General features: G+C 43.8%; 1 protein-coding gene across 5 annotated transcripts in view; it reads right to left on the bottom strand.

The window, feature by feature from the left end:
* ASRGL1 (asparaginase and isoaspartyl peptidase 1) overlaps window positions 1-18582 on the bottom strand; it is a 115970-nt gene that overhangs the window by 19534 nt on the left and 77854 nt on the right. For all 5 annotated transcript variants that reach the window (XM_073569364.1, XM_073569365.1, XM_073569366.1 and 2 more), the window contains exon 4: window positions 10886-11040. In XM_073569364.1, the coding sequence (XP_073425465.1) occupies window positions 10886-11040 (155 nt within the window). The remainder of the gene's footprint in view (window positions 1-10885; window positions 11041-18582) is intronic.

The raw sequence follows: 18582 nt of genomic DNA, 5'->3' as shown, positions 1-18582 counted from the left end.
ACCTCCTCCGTGGGTCTGGCCGCTCCCGTCTCCGCTGCGGCGCGACTCAAGACCCTTTACCCGCCTTTCCTGCGCCCCCTCCGCGGGGTAAAGCAAGGCGGCGACGTGCAGCTGGGGTCCTCACTGAGCTCCCCGGCGTCCTCCTCCCCATGACGGCGGCGCACCGGCAGTGACGCGGCGCCGTACTTCCGGTTTCGGCGTGCGGCCTGGGAACGCTCGGGCGGCCAGCACGGCAGCCACTGAGGGAAGCGGGCGGCGTCTCAGGGGCGTTAAGAGCTGTCTCCCACCCGCCAACTGTCCATCCGCCACCTGCGGCTTGTCCACCTGTGTAATAGGCTGATGGTGGGTAGAGGGGTGGCATTGGGAGTCGGTCGCTGGAAGTTTGAGGAGCGGTGTCCCAGGATGACGGACAGCGGGGAAGTAGCCGTAAGGAGGGGTAATCACGATTACCCCCACCTGTGGACCAGGGGAGGAGGAGCACTGAAGACGCTGTGGAGCCTCGGCTATTTAGACCCTGGTCAGAGGGCGTCCAGGTAAGGCCATTTTTGCACTAGTGACTGTGACAGACTGACCATGGACGGTGAGAAGCCCTCTCGTTCTGCTTCTGCGGAGCCCAGCGTGCACCCTCCTACTGTAAGTAGCAGGATAGGTCCCCCTTTATTCTGTCCAAGTGGTTGAGGTGACTTAGTATGCCTTCTCTCTCTGTTCTAGGGAGACAAGGCCCCTGACCCCATAAAGAAACCAAGCCGCCAGTGCGTGTGTGGTACTAAACTCTCCTCGACATACAGGAAAAAACTATGTCAGCCCTGCACGAATGACGTAATCCACGCAGAACAACCCTCCCTTCTGGACAGTATAAAAACCCTCATCAAGCAAGAGATGCAATCTTCTATGATGACGAATGCCCAGACCCCGACACCACAACCCCCTCCGACTAGGAAAAGGAACGTCGAACTCAAGACTCGGGCAAAATTGATGCCCCCGACTCAGAGGATGCATGGGAAAACGAGAGTTCCACTTCCGCCCCCAGGCCCGATAACAAAAATTACTTTTCATCGGAAGACATGGGGGACTTAGTACGGGCAGAACGAGTTAGTACAATCCTGATAGCGCCCTTGTGGCCAGGAAGGAGCTGGTAGGGAGCCCTGCAAAACATGGCTCAGGATGGTCCAATACTTCTGCCCCAGAGGGACAATCTCCTACGCCAGGGCCCTCTACTGCACCCAGACCGGCGCAAGCTGAACCTGACGGCCTGGCTACTGAAGCCAGAATTCTAAAAGCTAAAGGCTTATCCGACAAAGTAATCCAAACCCTACAAAAAAGTAGGAAACCAGTGACCAACGCCATTTACGGGAAAGTTTGGAAGAAGTTCTCGTCCTAGTGTTCCCCAAATCCTCCAGATCCTTTCCGTCCTAAGATCGCACAGATCTTAGAGTTCCTGCAGGATGGCCTAGATCTGGGCCTTACACCCAGTACCTTAAAAGGTACAAGTATCAGCCCTTAGCTAATTCTACGATCAGGACTTGGCGAGCCATAGATGGATTAAACGGTTCATGACCTCGGCGTCTAGGATCCGTCCCAGACTCCGTAGCCGGATTCCCCCCTGGGACTTGAACCTGGTTCTCAAAAGCTTGACGGCCGAACCGTTTGAACCTCTGGCTTCCACGACTTTGAGAAACTTGACACTAAAAACAGTGTTCCTGGTAGCAATCACTACCGCAAGGCGCATAGGAGAACTACAGGCCCTTTCGATACAGGAGCCATATTTAGCCATCATGGAGGATAGCATCATCCTAAGATTAGATCCCTCCTTTATGCCTAAGGTAGTCTCGAACTTTCATAGGTGCCAGGACATCATATTACCCTCCTTCTGTCCAAATCCCTCCAACGCAAAAGAAGAAGGGTTCCATACCCTCGATGTCCACAGAGTAGTCCTCTACTACCTACAGCAGATGGAAAGTTGGAGAGTTGACCAAAACCTATTCATTCAAATTTCAAGCCAAAATAGAGGCAAAAAGGCGGCAAAAAATACAATCGCCAATTGGATCAAGCCAGCGATCAGCCTCGCCTACTCATCACGGAACGTTTCCTGTTGTGAACTCATTTTCTGGTCTACCAGTTGTGAGTTCTCCTTCCGGGCTCCCTCTGGTGGTAACAGGAGGTAGTGAGGTTGATTTAATTAGTAGAGATCTTCCACCTGATGAGGATAACGATTGGATCTCTGGAATCTCAGACTGGATTTAAGACAGCCGACGCCCTATTCTGGTGCTGGTAATTCCTTCTGGCTTTTCAGGTCTTGGTTTTCAGCTCTGTTCCAGTCATCTCAAGCTAAATGTTTCTGCTAATGTTCACACTTGATTTTGTTGGTCTATTCAGTTTTTTGTGTGGTCAGCCAGCCCCGGCTGGGGCTGTGCTGAATTTTCCACTCTTATTTATCTGTATTTGCCAATTTGCTTTTTGTCCCTTATTAGATTGGCCTCTTTTTGCTGTCTCCAAATATTTCAGAGTGCTGATATAGTTGTAGAAGTCTAGTGACTTCAGGGTTAATTTTGTTTTCAGAAGTGTTGGACATTATTTTTGTAGGGTTTTTTTGTGCAGATTGCAGACAGTGTCTTTACTTTCCGGTCCTTTCTAGTTAGTTTGGGCCCCATCGTTTGCTCAGCCTATTTTCCTGCCTGTGTTTGTGTTTTCATCTTGTTTCACCGTCAATACATGTGTGGGGGCTGTCTATTCCTTTGGGGTCTGCTCTGGTGCCGTTAGTTTTCCCCTTTTCTTGCTTTAGGCTTATTTAGTCCTCCGGCTGTGACGAGGCGTCTAGATTCATCGTAGGAACGCTCCACGGCTGCTGCTAGTTGTGGATCAGGGGTCTGCAATCTGCATAGTTACCAACCTCTCTGGTTTTCTGTGACTTAGCTTGTTTAGTTTTCCTCCTCGGTGACCCATTCATAACAGTTTCCCCTCCTACATCTTTAAAAGCCCACTATACTCGTTCCGTAGCAACATCATGGGCAGGAAGAGGGGACGCATCTACAGAGCAGACATGCAGAGCCGCCACCTGGTCGTCTGTCCACACATTCACCAGACACTATAGACTAAATTTCAACAGGGATTTAACATTTGGCAGACGTGTTCTGCAGGCTGTTGTCCCTCCCTAAGAAATTAGTTGTTGGTATTTCTCCGATACTTCTGTCGTGGAAGGCGACTAGAGAAAATAGAATTAGTCTTACCGGTAATTCGGTTTCTAGGAACCTTCCACGACAGTACTAATTTCCCTCCCTACCTGATGCTCTACCGGATGATTCCTGCACCTTGGTGGTAACTATACATGCTAGTGTGTACAGAAAAAACACTGGAGGCTATAGGAAGGGGAGGGTTATTTAACCTCTTGTGCATTTCCTGTCCCCTATTAGGGCGGCGAGACATCCTCCGATACTGCTGCCGTGGAAGGTTCCTAGAAACCAAATTACCGGTAAGACAGACATTCTATTTTTACCACATAATGTACTGAAACACGTAAAAAAAAAATATATACGGTAAGTTCTCAAATGGTGAAAAAAAAAAAAAAAATGCAATGTGCCACTATTTTTTGGTTTTATAGTGTTCAGTGTTATACAGTGCGTTGCAAAAGTATTTGGCTCCCTGAAACTTTGCAACCTTTTCCCACAAATCATGCTTCAAACATAAAGATACCAAATGTAAATTTTTGGTGAAGAATCAACAAGTGGAACACAATTGTGAAGTTGAACGAAATTTATTGGTTATTTTAAATTTTTGTGAAAAGTCAAAAAATGAAAAGTGGGGCATGCAATATTATTCGGCCCCTTTACTGTCAGTGCAGCAAACTCACTCCAGAAGTTCATTGTGGATCTCTGAATGATCCAATGTTGTCCTAATTGACTAGTGATGATAAATATAATCCACCTGTGTGTAATCAAGTCTCTGTATAAATGCACCTGCTTTGTGATAGTCTCAGGGTTCTGTTTGAAGCACAGAGAGCATCATGAAGACCAAGGAACACAACAGGCAGGTCCGTGATACTGTTATGGAGAAGTTTAAAGCCGGATTTGGATAAAAAATGATTTCCAAAACATTAAACATCCCAAGGAGCACTGTGCAAGCGATCATATTGAAATGAAAGGAGTATCATACCACTGCAAGTCTACAAAGACCTGGCCGTCCCGCTAAACTTTCATCTCAAACAAGGAGAATACTGATCAGAGATGCAGCCAAGAGGCCCATGATCACTCTGGAAGAACTGCAGAGATCTACAGCTGAGGTGGGACAGTGTGTCCATAGGACAACAATCAGTTTTACACTGCACAAATATGGCCTTTATGGAAGAGTGGCAAGAAGAAAGTCATTTCTCAAAGATATCCATAAAGAGTGTCGTTTATAGTTTGCAACAAGCCACCTGGGAGACACACCAAACATGTGGAAGAAGGTGCTCTGGTCAGATGAAACCAAAATCGAACTTTTTGGCAACAATGCCAAACGATATATTTGGCGTAAAGGCAACACAGCTTATCACCCTGAACACACCATCCCCACTGTCAAACACGGTGGTGGCATGGTTTGGGCCTGCTATTCTTCAGCAGGGACAGGGAAGATGGTTAAAATTGATGGGAAGATGGATGGAGCCAAATACAGGACCATTCTTCAAGAAAACCTGTTGGAGTCTGCAAAAGACCTGAGACTGGGATGAATATTTGTCTTCCAACAAGACAATAATCCCAAACATAAAGCAAGATCTACAATGGAATGGTTCACAAATAAACATATCCAGGTGTTAGAATGGCCAAGTCAAAGTCCAGACCTGAATCCAAACGAGAATCTGTGGAAAGAGCTGAAAACAGAATATGACTTACCGGTAATTCGGTTTCTAGAAACCTGCCACGACAGCATAGGAGGATGTCTCCACGCCCTAATGGGGGACAGGAAGCACGAGAGGTTAAAAGGTCCCTCCCACCTCCCTCTCACCAGTGACTTATAACTGATTACAATAGCACCGGTTACCTTAGGATTCTCAGAATTTGTCCAAGAATGCAGGGAGGGAAATAGTGGTGTCGTGGAAGGTTTCTAGAAACCGAATTACCGGTAAGTCTAATTCTATTTTCTCTAGCAACCTTCCACGACAGCATAGGAGGCATAACAACCTATACTGCACTGGGGGGGGGGGGGGGACAACGGCCTGAAGAACTTTTCGGCCAAAGACTAAATCACTGTTGGAAACAAGGTCTAATCTATAGTGTTTAGTAAAAGTATGTAAGGAGGACCAGGTTGCTGCCTTAAAAATCTGCTCTGAAGATGCACCTGCCCTCTCAGCCCATGAAGTAGAGGTAGATCATGTTGAATGCGCTTTGATCCATGTAGGGGGAGTGATGTTTTGCGCCAGGTATGCTTCAGAGATAGCCTTTTTAATCCAATTGGCAATGGTGTTCTTTGCCACCTTCTTTCCTCTGTTTGGACCAGAGGTATGGATAAATAGGTTGTGGTCGATTCTATATGGTTTGGTGTACTCCAAGTAGTGGAGAATTATACGTCTTACGTCCAGCGTGTGGAATAACTCCTCTTTGGGGTTTGCTGGGTTTTGACAGAATGAAGGAAGAGTTATATTCTGAGACCTATGAAAGTCAGACACAACCTTTGGTAGAAAAGATGGATCAAGGGAGAGAACTATGGAATCGTCTCTAACTGTTAGGTAGGGTTCCTTGATTGAGAGCTCTCCTACTCGCCTTGCTGAGGTTATTGCTATAAGGAAGGCTAATTTGTAGGTGAGGAGCTGAGAAGTACAGGATGATAGAGGCTCAAAGGGTGATTGAGTGAGTCCCGTAAGCACCACATTCAAGTCCCATGGTGGAACGGAAATTAGTTTTTTTGGATGTAGCCTAGCGGCTGATGTCATGAAACTTTTTATCCACCTGTGGTTAGCCAAGTCACAGTCAAACATGGAGCTTAATGCCGATACTTGTACTTTTAGTGTGCTAGGTTTTAGACCTAGTTCCAGCCCCCTCTGTAAGAAATCCAGGATACGGGAAATGTTAGGGTTGTCTGGGTCTGGCAGACACCATGAGGAGAATCTCTTCCATATTTTATTATATATGGCAATGGTGACCGGCTTCCGAGATTTCTGGAGGGTTTTAATTACTGCCTCCGATAGCCCCTTGGCTCTCAAGATCTGGGCTTCAGAAGCCAGGCCGCTAACCTCATTCCCCAGAGGTTTAGGTGGTATAGAGGGCTCTGCAAGAGGTCGTCTTCTATGGGCAGGATGAATGGCCTGTCTACCCGTAGTTCTGTAATTAGAGAATACCAGCTCCTCTTTGGCCACAACGGAGCTACTAGAATGGTTGGGGTCTGATTCTCCCGGATTTTTCTCAGAGTTGCAGCAAGGATTGGAACCGGTGGGAAGGCATATGCTAGACGGAACCTCCACTTGTGGGAGAAGGCGTCCACTCCCAGGGATCTGTTCCTGGGGTTCAGGGAGAAGTAGTCTCTCACTTGAGCATTCTCTCCTGAGGCTAGAAGGTCCACCTCCGAGAGACCCCACCTGCTGACTAGTATTCGAAAGATTCTATTCAGGGTCCATTTGCCGGGCTGGATGCGTTTTCTGCTCAGGAAATCTGCCTGAAGATTGGCCGTACCTTTCAGGTGGACCGCTGTCAGGGAACGGAGGTGTCTTTCGGCCCAGCAAAATATTCGGCCTGAGAGGCCCTCCAGGTTGCTGGATCTTGTGCCGCCCTGATGCCTGAGATGTGCCACTGTTGTTACATTGTCCGAGTAGACTCTGATATGTTGATCTCGGACCAGATGTCTTGCTGCCCGGAGGGCTTCCTCCACTGCCTTCAGCTCCCTGAAGTTTGAGGATCTTGCACTCATTTTCTGGCTCCATAACCCTTGGAATGGTTGTCGAGACACTACAGCTCCCCAGCCTTTTTTGCTGGCGTCTGTCGTAACCGTAACTAAGGGGACCTGGGACCAGTTGATTCTCCTGCACAGGTTTTTGTGGTCCATCCACCATGCTAGTGAGGCTTTCACTGTTCCTGGGGTCTGGACTCTTGTTCAGGCAGGTGTGATCCCTCTTCCAGTTTCTTAAGATATGGAACTGGAGCGCTCTGGAGTGGGCCTGAGCCCAAGGCACCGACTGGATGCAGGAGGTCATTAACCCTAATATGGACATGGCTGACCTGAGGGTCGGGGACCTCTGTCCCCTGAAATCTGAGACCCTTGACATTATGGACCTCTGATGTTCCTCTGGGAGGAAGGACATCTGATTCTCTGAATCTGGTAGGATTCCTAAGAATTTTACCTCCTGAGGGGGTTGAATTTGTGATTTCTTTATATTTGGGATCCACCCCAATGATTGAAGAATGTTCACAGTCTGGGCTACCTGGTCTTCCAGGGTCTGGTAGGAGGACCCTATTATCAGTAGGTCATCCAGGTAAGGTACAATACATATACCCCGGCTTCTGATGTAGGACACGGCTTCTGTCATAATTTTGGAAAAAACTTGGGGGGCAGAGGATATTCTGAAGGGAAGCACATTGTATTGAAAGTGCTTGACTTCCGGAATCGCAAACCTCAGATACTTCCTGTGGGAAGGATGTATGGGGATGTGGAAATAAGCATCCTTCAGATCTATGGTTGCCATGAAGTACGACGGCCCTATCAGAGGAATGGCGGTCTTTACTGACTCAATCTTGAATTTGCGGTACGCAATGTGTCGGTTGAGGCCTTTCAGATTTTTTATTATTCTTGTCTCCCCTGTGGGCTTTTTTACTAGGAACAATCTGGAATAATGCCCCCTTCCTTGTTCCTCCGCAGGGACCTGAGAGATGGCTTTTGAGTGTAGAAGAAGCCGAATGCTGGGATCTCCCAAGGTGGTAGGGAGGTAACTCTTATACCCCGTGGGGGGGGGGGGAAGGATTCGAGCTCTAGCAGAAGGCCCTCTCTGATCACACTGAGGACCCAGGGGCTGTTGGAGATCAACTGCCAAGCAAGAAAAAAATCTCGAAAGCCTTCCCCCGACCGGGGTCGAGTCATTGCTTTTCTTGAGGTTGCTGCTGCTGCTGGGGGACCAAGATGTTCCTGCCTCTCCCTTTAGCGTAGCTCCATCTTCCCGTCTTTCCCTTTGCTCATGGTTGGGATGACTGACTCTGGGGGGCTCGAAAAAGACGCTTTCTTGTGGTCCTAGGCTCTGGAAGCACCTTCTTTTTATCTGTGGCCCTTTTCTAGAATTTCGTCTAAGGCCGGGCCGAAAACATGTTCGCCTTTGAATGGTAAAGAGCAGAGTTTAACTTTGGATGCAACATCCCCACTCCATGTTTTAAGCCAGAGGGCCCGTCTGGCGGAATTTGTCTGGACCATGGCCCTGGCAGAGGCACGGATCATCTCCATTGATGCATCCGCCAGGAAACCCGTAGCTCTCTGCAAGATAGGAAGGGAGTTGAGGAGGTCACTCCTTGAGGTACCACAAGAAATATGGCTCTCTAGCTCCTCAATCCATTGGTAGAGGGACCTAGAGACACAGGTGGACGCAATTCCAGATTTTAAAGTAAAGGCAGAGGTTTCCCAGGCTTTTCTTAGGAGGCTTTCTGCTTTACAGTCCATCGGGTCTCTAAGCTGGGATGCATCATCGAACGGCAGAACCGTCTTTTTTACCACTCTTGCAACCTGGACATCTACCTTTGGGATGTCCCATCTAAATTCCTCTCCCTCTAGGGGAAATGTCGGAGTTCTGAAGGGGCCGAGTAGCGTTTTTCTGGATACTCCCATTCCTGGGAAATCATATCTGCTACACTCCTGTGAACTGGAAACCCTGTTCGCTTAGGCCCCTCATATCCACCAAACATGCGATCCTGTGCTGTCTGCGTGACGGGTTCGTCCTATAGGCCCATAGTGGCACATTCTGCACTGACCAGCTCCTCCACATATTCCGTGGAAAGGAGGTACCTTCTAGTGTCAGCTGACCTAGAGGTTCCTGGTTGTTCCCAATTCTCGGATCCCGAATTGTATGATCTTTCTGATTCTGACTCTGAATCCTCTATTTGAATCTTCCGTTTTTTTAGGTGGTGGTGAACCCACCATCGGAGGGAGTGGAGGTGGTGGTGGGGGGGGGGGGCAGGGCAGCTAAAGAGGTTTGAGCCTGATGGGTAACCAAGCTGCGGATTTCGTCAATCAATGACGGATGCTCAGCCCTAACCACCTTATCCATTCAAGCTTGACATAGCTTCTTCTCCCAATTTGAGGGAAGTTTTGTGCTGCATATGGCACATTTGGCCGACTTGCTAGATGTATTGGTGCTCTTATGGGCAGACTTTTCTCCCTATGGAATAAGGGGGAGAAGCATTTTGAGGACCTATGCCCTGACCGCACCATTAGGACCCCCCCTAGACACTTACTGTGGCTGGGGCAGCGCTGGGCTCTGCAGACGCAGGGCAGGAAGACCTGTCCATGCTAACAGGGGATTCTCATCTTACCTGTCGGCGTCTTCCGGCGGGTTAATATGAGATTAACCCCGCCCTCAGCGCAGTCATCTGTTTCCCCCTCCTCCTCCCTTGGTCCCGGAGCAGGCACAGCATCGCTGGCAAGGTCCACGTGCCGGCAACAGGATGGGGGCCGCCATGACAGCGCGACCTCCACATACCCCGGAAGTGACACGCGCGCTGACGTCACTTCCGGTATTGCACTGCACGCAGGGGTAGGAGAGACCGGAGAGCTGCAGGAGGCCTCCGGTCAGGGATCACTGGCCCGCTTTACTCCCCATAAGGGAGCGTGGGAGGACCAGGAAACGGTCCCGAATTCAGAGAAGATGGGAGCAGAATGGAGGAGGGGAGGCGGCGCCACTGACCACCACTGCCCGGCTTTTGGCATCTTCCAGGTACGCTGCGGCAGCCGGCCACACAGCATACCAGACCTCTCCATGTCCCATGGGGGACAGGAAAGTCACTGGTGAGAGGGAGGTGGGAGGGACCTTTTAACCTCTCGTGCTTCCTGTCCCCCATTAGGGCGTGGAGACATCCTCCTATGCTGTCGTGAAAGGTTGCTAGAGAAAACTGCCGTTCACAAACGATCTCCATCAAACCTCACTGAGCTCGAGCTGTTTGCCAAGGAAGAACGGGCAAGAATTTCAGTCTCTCAATGTACAAAACTGATAGAGACATACCCCAAGCGACTTGCAGCTGTAATCGCAGCAAAAGGTGGCGCAACAAAGTATTAAGTTAAAGGGGCCGAATAATATTGCACGCCCCACTTTTCAGTTTTTGAATTTCTACAAAAATGTAAAATAACCAATAAATGTCGTTCAACTTCACAATTGTGTCCCACTTGATGTTGATTCTTCAACAAAAATTTACATTTGGTATATTTATGTTTGCAGCATGATATGTGGGAAAAGGTTGAAACGTTCCAGGGAGCCGAATACTTTCGCAAGGCACTGTAAATGTGCCTGGAAACATGATTGCCCAGGTCAGATCAATTATGCCAATACTAAACATGCAAAGATTTTTTTTTCTATTTAAGTGATGAAAAAAATTCAGAATACTGAAAACTTTTTTTTTCTGGTACACAAGTTTAATACTAGAGCTAGGGCCATCCTGATTGGGTACTCCTTGACGCGGTGGGAATGCTTTTAGGCTTTTTTGATCAAAATAGTGTCAAATTTCCCGATATTATTTACATACTGCAGAGTATTTTCTTATTTTGTTTTTATCCTAGGTTATGTCAATTGATTTTCTAAGCATTTTTGAGCAGCCCGATATCAGAGGACCTTCTCAAGTAAAAGGGGCATAGCCTGCTGTATTTTGAGAAACGTCTGATAGGAGTCAAAGAAACTCTGGGGTTTCTGGGAACTCAATTTGAAAAACAGTTGCTTAAACAAAGTATAGCTTACAATTGACATGCCACTGGGTTTGACCCCGGTGTTAGATTCTGCCTCCATCTCGCTCTTGACCGTTCAGTGATGAGTTGTTCACCATTAACTTCTGGAATGCCTTGTGCCTTAGCAAAGAGAGATGCGCCTTTAGACGTCAGAAGCATGTGATCTGTCTAAATAAGAGAAGAAAAGGTAATTTATTGAAGAACGTTGAAAACAAAAAAAAAAAAAAACCACAAGCATGAGATTTCTGAAATCTCATAGCTTTTGCTTGTACTGTAAAAATCAGTTCCTTTTCTTCCAGAAAAAAATGCAACAAAAACAATTTTTCTATGAAAGATGCTTTAAGGCTGTCATATGCCTATTTCTACTTTGCTTCTTATTTTCAAGATATGCTTTCTTTGACACTTTTTAACCCCTTCACCAGGGCTGTGGAGTCGGTAAGCCAAACCTGCGACTCAGACTCCTCAATTTCCCTTATACCAACTCCACGACTCCGACTCCCACATATATTGCTTATATTTAAGTGAAAAATTTATTGTAGTACAATGTGAACATCAGACATTGAATCATTTTTATGATACAATAAAGATATTTAGATAGAACATAATATATATTTATTGGAATACAACTTTAGAACACAAAAAACTGTAATAAATTGTAAATATGTAATACACTATGTAACATCGATTACATATATACAGTACAGACCAAAAGTTTGGACACACCTTCTCATTCAAAGAGTTTTCTTTATTTTCATGACTATGAAAATTGTAGATTCACTCTGAAGGCATCAAAACTATGAATAACCACATGTGGAATTATATCATAAACAAAAAAGTGTGAAACAACTGAAAATATGTCTTATATTCTAGGTTCTTCAAAGTAGCCACCTTTTGCTTTGATTACTGCTTTGCACTCTAGGCATTCTCTTGATGAGCTTCAAGAGGTAAGAACTAGAAGAAGAAGAGGGGATGGGAGGAAAAACAGCAGACAAGAACATGCAGCAGAAGGACAAACTAATCAAGGATACTAGATGTGGTACAGAGGACCCAAGACAGGGTACTCAGAAGGAAGCTAAGAAAAAGGAAGCAAAACTTCTTTCCTGCATGCTGACCAACGCAAGGAGCCTGACCAATAAGATTGAAGATCTGGAGTTGGTAATGTATGAGGAAAAATACGACATAGTAGGAATAACTGAGACATGGTTAGACGACAGCTATGACTGGGCGGCTAACTTGCAAGGATATGATTTGTTAAGGGGGGGGGGATCGTAAAAAAAAGGAAAGGGGGTGGAGTATATATATATATATATATATATATATATATATATATATATATAAAGTCCACTTTAAAGCCCACACTAAGAGAAGATATACAAGAGGGAAATGAAGAGGTGGAGTCTATAGGTGGAGATACAAGGAGGGAAAAGTAATAAAATCCTCATAGGGGTTTGTTATAAGCCACCAAATATAACAGAATAACAGAAGCCACTGAAAATCTATTATTGAAACAAATAGACAAAACAGCAAATCACAATGAGGTGATTATTATGGGGGACTTCAACTACCCCGACATAGACTGGGAAACTGAAACCTGCGTATCTCAGAAAGGAAACCAATTTCTGTCAGTAACCAAGGATAATTATCTGTCACAACTTGTGCAGGGCCCAACTAGAGGGACAGCCCTTCTGGACTTAATTTTAAGCAACAGGCCAGAAAGAATAACAGAAGTACGAGTCGATGGGCACCTAGGGAACAGTGACCACAATATAATACAATTCCACTTGTCCTTCTGTAAGATGCCCTGGAAGGGGGTTACAAAAACACTGAATTTCAGGAAAGCAAAGTTTAATCAGCTTAGAGAGGACCTTCGCCGAATTGATTGGGACAATGTCCTCAAAAATAGGAGCACAGAAAATAAATGGGAAATATTTAAATCAGTTTTACACACCCACTGCGATCTAGCCATACCGTACAGAAATAAAAGGGCTAGGAACAGGAGAACACCAATGTGGCTAAATAAGGATGTAAAAAGGGCAATAAAGAACAAGAACATGGCATTTAAGAAGCTGAAACAAGAAGGCAATGAAGAAGCATTAAAAAGTTAGAGAAAAAAATAAAACGTGCAAAAAACAAATACATTTAGCAAAAGTGGAAACTGAGAGACTCATTGCAAAGGAAAGTAAAACAAACCCCAAACTATTCTTTAATTATATAAACAGTAAAATGATTAAAATCGATGGTGTCGGCCCTTTAAACAACAATGAGGGTGAAATCATAGAGAGCGATGTGGGAAAAGCAAATGTTTTAAATACTTTTTTCTCAGTGTTCACACAGGAAAAGGATTTGCAAGGGGAAATGCAGAGTGATAATGTAAACTCCCCATTAAGTATTACCTGCCTAACCCAGGAAGAAGTGCAGAACCGCCTTAGTAAGATTAAAATTGACAAATCACCAGGCCCTGACAACAAACTCACATTTAGTGGCCAGTGTCAGGCAGCTGCTGCAAAGGCAAATAAAATAATGGGATGCATTAAAAGAGGCATAGATGCTCAGGAGGAGAACATAATTTTACTTCTATATAAGTAACTAGTGCGACCACACTTAGGCTGTGTGCACACGCTGCGGATTTTACTGCGGTTCCGCAGCGGTTTTGGCCGCTGCGGACCCGCAGCAGTTTTTGCTGCGGTGTACAGTACCATGATTCCCTATGGGAATCAAAAACCGCAGTGCAGACGGTGCGGAATTTTCCGAGCGGATTATCTGCGGTTTTCAATCTGCAGAAAGAATTGACATGTCAATTCTTTCTGCGGATTCTCCTGCGGTTTGCCATCTCCTCCATTGAGGAGATGAAAAACCGCAGGGCAAAACCGCAGAGCAATCCGCAGGTAAAACCGCAGGTCTTTTGACCTGCGGTTTCACCTGCGGATTTTACAAAATCCGCACGGATGAATCCGCACATAATCCGCAACGTGTGCACACAGCCTTAGAATACTGCGTACAGTTCTGATCTCCGGTGTATAAGAAAGACATAGCTGAACTGGAGCGGGTGCAGAGAAGAGCGACCAAGGTTATTAGGGAACTGGGGGGGTCTGCAATACCAAGACAGGTTATTACACTTGGGGTTATTTAGTTTGGAGAATCGAAGGCTTAGGGGTGATCTTATTACAATGTATAAATATATGAGGGGACAATACCAAGACCTTTCTAATGATCTTTTTACTCTTAGACCTGTGACGGGGACAAGGGGGCATCCTCTATGTCTGGAGGAAAGAAGGTTTAAGCATACTAACAGACGCGGATTCTTTACTGTAAGAGCAGTGAGACTATGGAACTCTCTGCCATATGATGTTGTAATGAGTGATTCCCTACTAAAATTTAAGAAGGGACTGGATGCCTTTCTTGAAAAGTATAATATTACAGGGTATATACACTAGTTTCCTTAGTGTTGCGTTGATCCAGGGAGCTAGTCTGATTGCCGTATGTGGAGTCGGGAAGGAATTTTTTTCCCCAATGTGAAGCTAACTGTTTGCCACATGGGTTTTTTTTTTGCCTTCCTCTGGATCAACATGTTAGGGCAAGTTAGGATAGGATGGGTTGAACTAGATGGACTTAAAGTCTCCTTTCAACCTTAATTACTATGCTACTATGTTACTATGATGGCATTCACCCTCGGGTATTAAGGGAGTTAAGTAATGTGATAGACAGGCCTCTATTCCTTATATTTAAAGACTCTATAGAAACATGGTCTGTTCCTTTTGATTGGCGGCAAGCAAATGTGGTACCAATATTCAAAAAGGGGTGTAAAAGAGAACCTGGAAACTATAGGCCGGTAAGCTTAACATCTGTTGTGGGTGAAATTTTTGAAGGGTTTCTAAGGGATACCATTATGGAATATCTCAATGTTAATAAATGTTTAACTCCATATCAACATGGATTTATGAAGGATCGCTCCTGTCAAACTAACCTGATCAGCTTCTGAGGATGTAAGCTGTAAGCACTCAAATGGACCAAGGAGAATCATTGGATGTCATTTATCTCGACTTCTCTAAAGCATTTGACACTGTCCCACATAAAAGATTGTTAAGTAAGATGAGAAAGATTGGGCTAGGGGAAAATGTGTGCAGCTGGGTAGGTAGCTGGCTTAGTGATAGAAAACAAAAAGTGGTTATTAATGGGGCATACTCAGATTGGGCCAGGGTTACTAGTGGGGTAACACAGGGTTCTGTATTGGGCCCCCTACTATTTAATATATTTATTAATGATCTAGTAGATGGCTTACACAGTAAAATATCAGTATTTGCAGATGATACAAAACTTGCAAGGTAGTTAACACAAAGGAGGACAGTGTGCAACTACAGGCAGATTTGAGTAAATTGGAGAATTGGGCTGAAAAATGGCAAATGAGGTTTAACACAGATAAGTGTAAGGTTATGCACATGGGAAGGAGAAACAGATGGTACAATTACTTACTAAATGGGAAACTGCTGGGGAAATCAGACTTGGAAAAAGACTTTGGCATCTTAGTCAATAAGAAGCTAAATTGGAGTGCCCAGTGTCAGGCAGCTGCCACCAAAGCAAATAGGGTCATGGGATGCATTAGAAGAGGTCTGGGGACACAAGATGAAAACATAATTCTCCCTCTGTACAAATCACTCGTCAGACCACACTTGTTGTATTGTGTGCAATTTTGGACGCTGGTGCTCAAGAAAGACATTACTGAACTTGAAAGGGTTCAAAGGCGGGCTACTAAAATGATAAATGGAGTTGGTTCACTATAATACCCAGAAAGGTTATCAAAATTAGGTCTATTTACTCTAGAAAAGAGAAGACTTAGGGGAGACTTATTATATATATATGTACAAGTATATCAGAGGGCAATACAGAGATCTCTCCAATGAACTGTTTGTACCAAGGACTGTGACAAGAACAAGGGGGCGTTCTCTTCGTTTGGAGGTGTTAAATATTAATAATCCGTTAATTTCTTATAAGACCCAGTTCTGTAGAATGCTTTAGCTTACATGACATAGGCTATTTTTAAGCTTGGCTCATGGTAGAAAGACAGCTCCATATATGTAGAGACCACGTGCTTTAGGAGACATATATAATTCATGGCTAACTGTAGAGGTCGCTGCTCTTCTTCCCTCACCATCATGAGAGACAGACGCAAGATGACATGACATATATTACTTGACGGCGATGTGAGAAGCCGAACTGAGACACAGCAGCCATTTGCTATTCAGGATCTCGGAGAGAAGAAGAATACATGTTGCTTTTGCCATGTGGGATCTCAGAGAATGAAGATGGAAAGCTTTTGCTATGAACAATGGACAATATCTCTTTCACTTATTTTTATTCACCTGAATTATTTTGTAATAACCTTTCTTTGATGGAAGAAATCAAATAAACCACTATATTTTTATCTGGTAACTAGTCCTGAGTATTTTACAGGATATGCATTATTTTACATTGGAGAGCCAGCCAGATCTGAATTTTTGTACTTTTTTGCGGATTTCCCTCAACTTGCCCACACGGGGGATTGGACTTTGCTAACGTCAAATCATATGTGCAAGTTATCGGGAATTCCACTACTTACAAGAATCACATAGAACCTAGAAGTAAGAAGTACCAGATAGATTGAGAAGTACTACAAGTGCCAAAAGTACCAGACGTAAGCCAGACGTGTAAAGACAGGAACCCAGCGTTGTCCATCAAAGGAGCTGAGACATTTCAAGGTAAGATAAAATGGATGTCATTAATTGTCTTGCTAAGCAGAGTAAATTGAAATTTAAGTCTGTAGACGATTCTAATTCAGAAGTTTTATGGTTAAGTTTATATGCCGAGTGTGAACTCGAGAATCAGAGGTTAGATTCTAAGTTTTTCAATAGAGAAAGAGAGAGATTAAAAAATATTCTACAGATGGTAGATATATTTCATAGATCTGTGTCAGAGAAATCTAAAAATGATTGTGTAGAGGATAGTGATATTCCCGAGATTCACTGTAATGTGGAGAAACAGTTACAAGTAGTAGCAGCTATTGAAGGTGACCTTGCAGACGTGGAACAAGATGGAGAAGTAGGAGGAGACTTCAGAACTGACGTAGAGGACGTACAAGGGAAAGACGTACCACTAAAAATAGAAGACTCACAGGCCCAAATCCGAAGTAGCGTGAGGAAGGATTTGATAAAGATATGCCAAATAATTCCTGCTTATGACAACAAAATAGATGTTTATAGAAACTCTGAGATCTTTGAAAGTTGTTCTGGAAAATTTGATTTATCTAACGAGGAGAAGAATCAGTTGTTCAAAATGTGGATCCCTGTAAATTTTGCAAGGAGATTGTCTTTAAAGTTATCTGGTGAAACACATGAGAATTTAACTGATAAGGACAGATTAAAAATTCTCATTTTTTGTTCATCAAATGAAAATCATCCAGATATTGATATTCTTCAAAAATTAAGGATTGGTCGGAAGGAATGTATTTTTACGTTCATGTCCATATATGAACATTTGTACAAAATGCTGAGTGAGAATGTCAAAACACCGTCCCTCATAAGGAGTTTTGTAAGCAAATTTTGGTTTCTAAATCCTGCATCTCGTGTTATTGCGTCACAAAAAGATTCTTTGTTTGAATGTGCGCAATTTCTTGATTTTGCCAGAAAACACGAGAATCGTGAGAGGAAAGTAAATTGTGCTAATTTTGTAAAGACAGGCAGAGTAAAATCTTATCAGAAGCCTGTATTAGCAAAGCCTTCTAAAATGAGATTTCCCCAAAATCAAATCTACGAAGAAAGAAAAAGAAAATCACATGTTTGTTATAAACCATATGGAATGATGCAAAAGAACACCGAAAAGACACAAATTGAATTAAGGAAAATGATGAGTTCTGATTTTCTTTCTGTAACAAAGATGGCCGAATTTAACAGACAGAAACAGGTGGTGAGTGACATCATGGCCTGTAAACTGAATACTCTGCTCCAAGAATCTATCAGCTTTAAAATGGCAAGAACTTTTCAGGATATTTTTTGCAGAGAAATAAGTATGGGTGTAGGAATTGGCTAGAAAAAGTAATATATATATATATATATATTGTGTAACAGTGTTATACAATTAGTGAGTTATAGAGTATAATCCTGTAGTTTTATGGTTTGTGGATATATACATAGTCATACAGTATATATATAGAGTGTTTGTAGAAGTAGAAATAGTAGAACTGTATTTTTTAATGAAAATTAAAATCTACATCAGTAATAATATTTAGAATATGAATATGATATTAACCTTATTTTTTTATGTTTCCTTAGAATTTTCATTTCAAAGCAGGACTTAATCGAGAAAAATTCTCTTCCAAGGATTTATGCCTTTATTTACACAGGAAGTTGCAATAATTGCATGATTTTATATATCTAACCCTTAAAAGGAAATAACCAATTGCTTTTTAAAATGTTCTGGGTGTGTGCTTTTTTTACTGCATGGTTTGAATGACTACCACAGCAGGGGAATTTGAACCTTGTTCTAATAATATAAGTATACCAGTATACTATGTCCCTGTTCCTTAGGAAAAGAATTTTAAAAGGGGGTCTCAACTTTTGCAAAGCAATGGAATTTTTTTTCCAGGCCTAAATGTCAAGTATAGCTATACATATATTTATGTCATGTGTATTTGGGGAATATTCAAAGAAATATTAAGAGACTAAATTGAAATAGTTTACA

The sequence above is a fragment of the Dendrobates tinctorius genome, unplaced genomic scaffold (genome assembly GCF_039654945.1).
Source record: "Dendrobates tinctorius isolate UK_male_01 unplaced genomic scaffold, ASM3965494v1 ptg000024l, whole genome shotgun sequence".
In the NCBI taxonomy this organism is placed as follows: Eukaryota; Metazoa; Chordata; class Amphibia; order Anura; family Dendrobatidae; genus Dendrobates; species Dendrobates tinctorius.
Note: the sequence above shows the minus strand (reverse complement) of the source record. Positions and strands in the feature narration are given on the sequence as shown.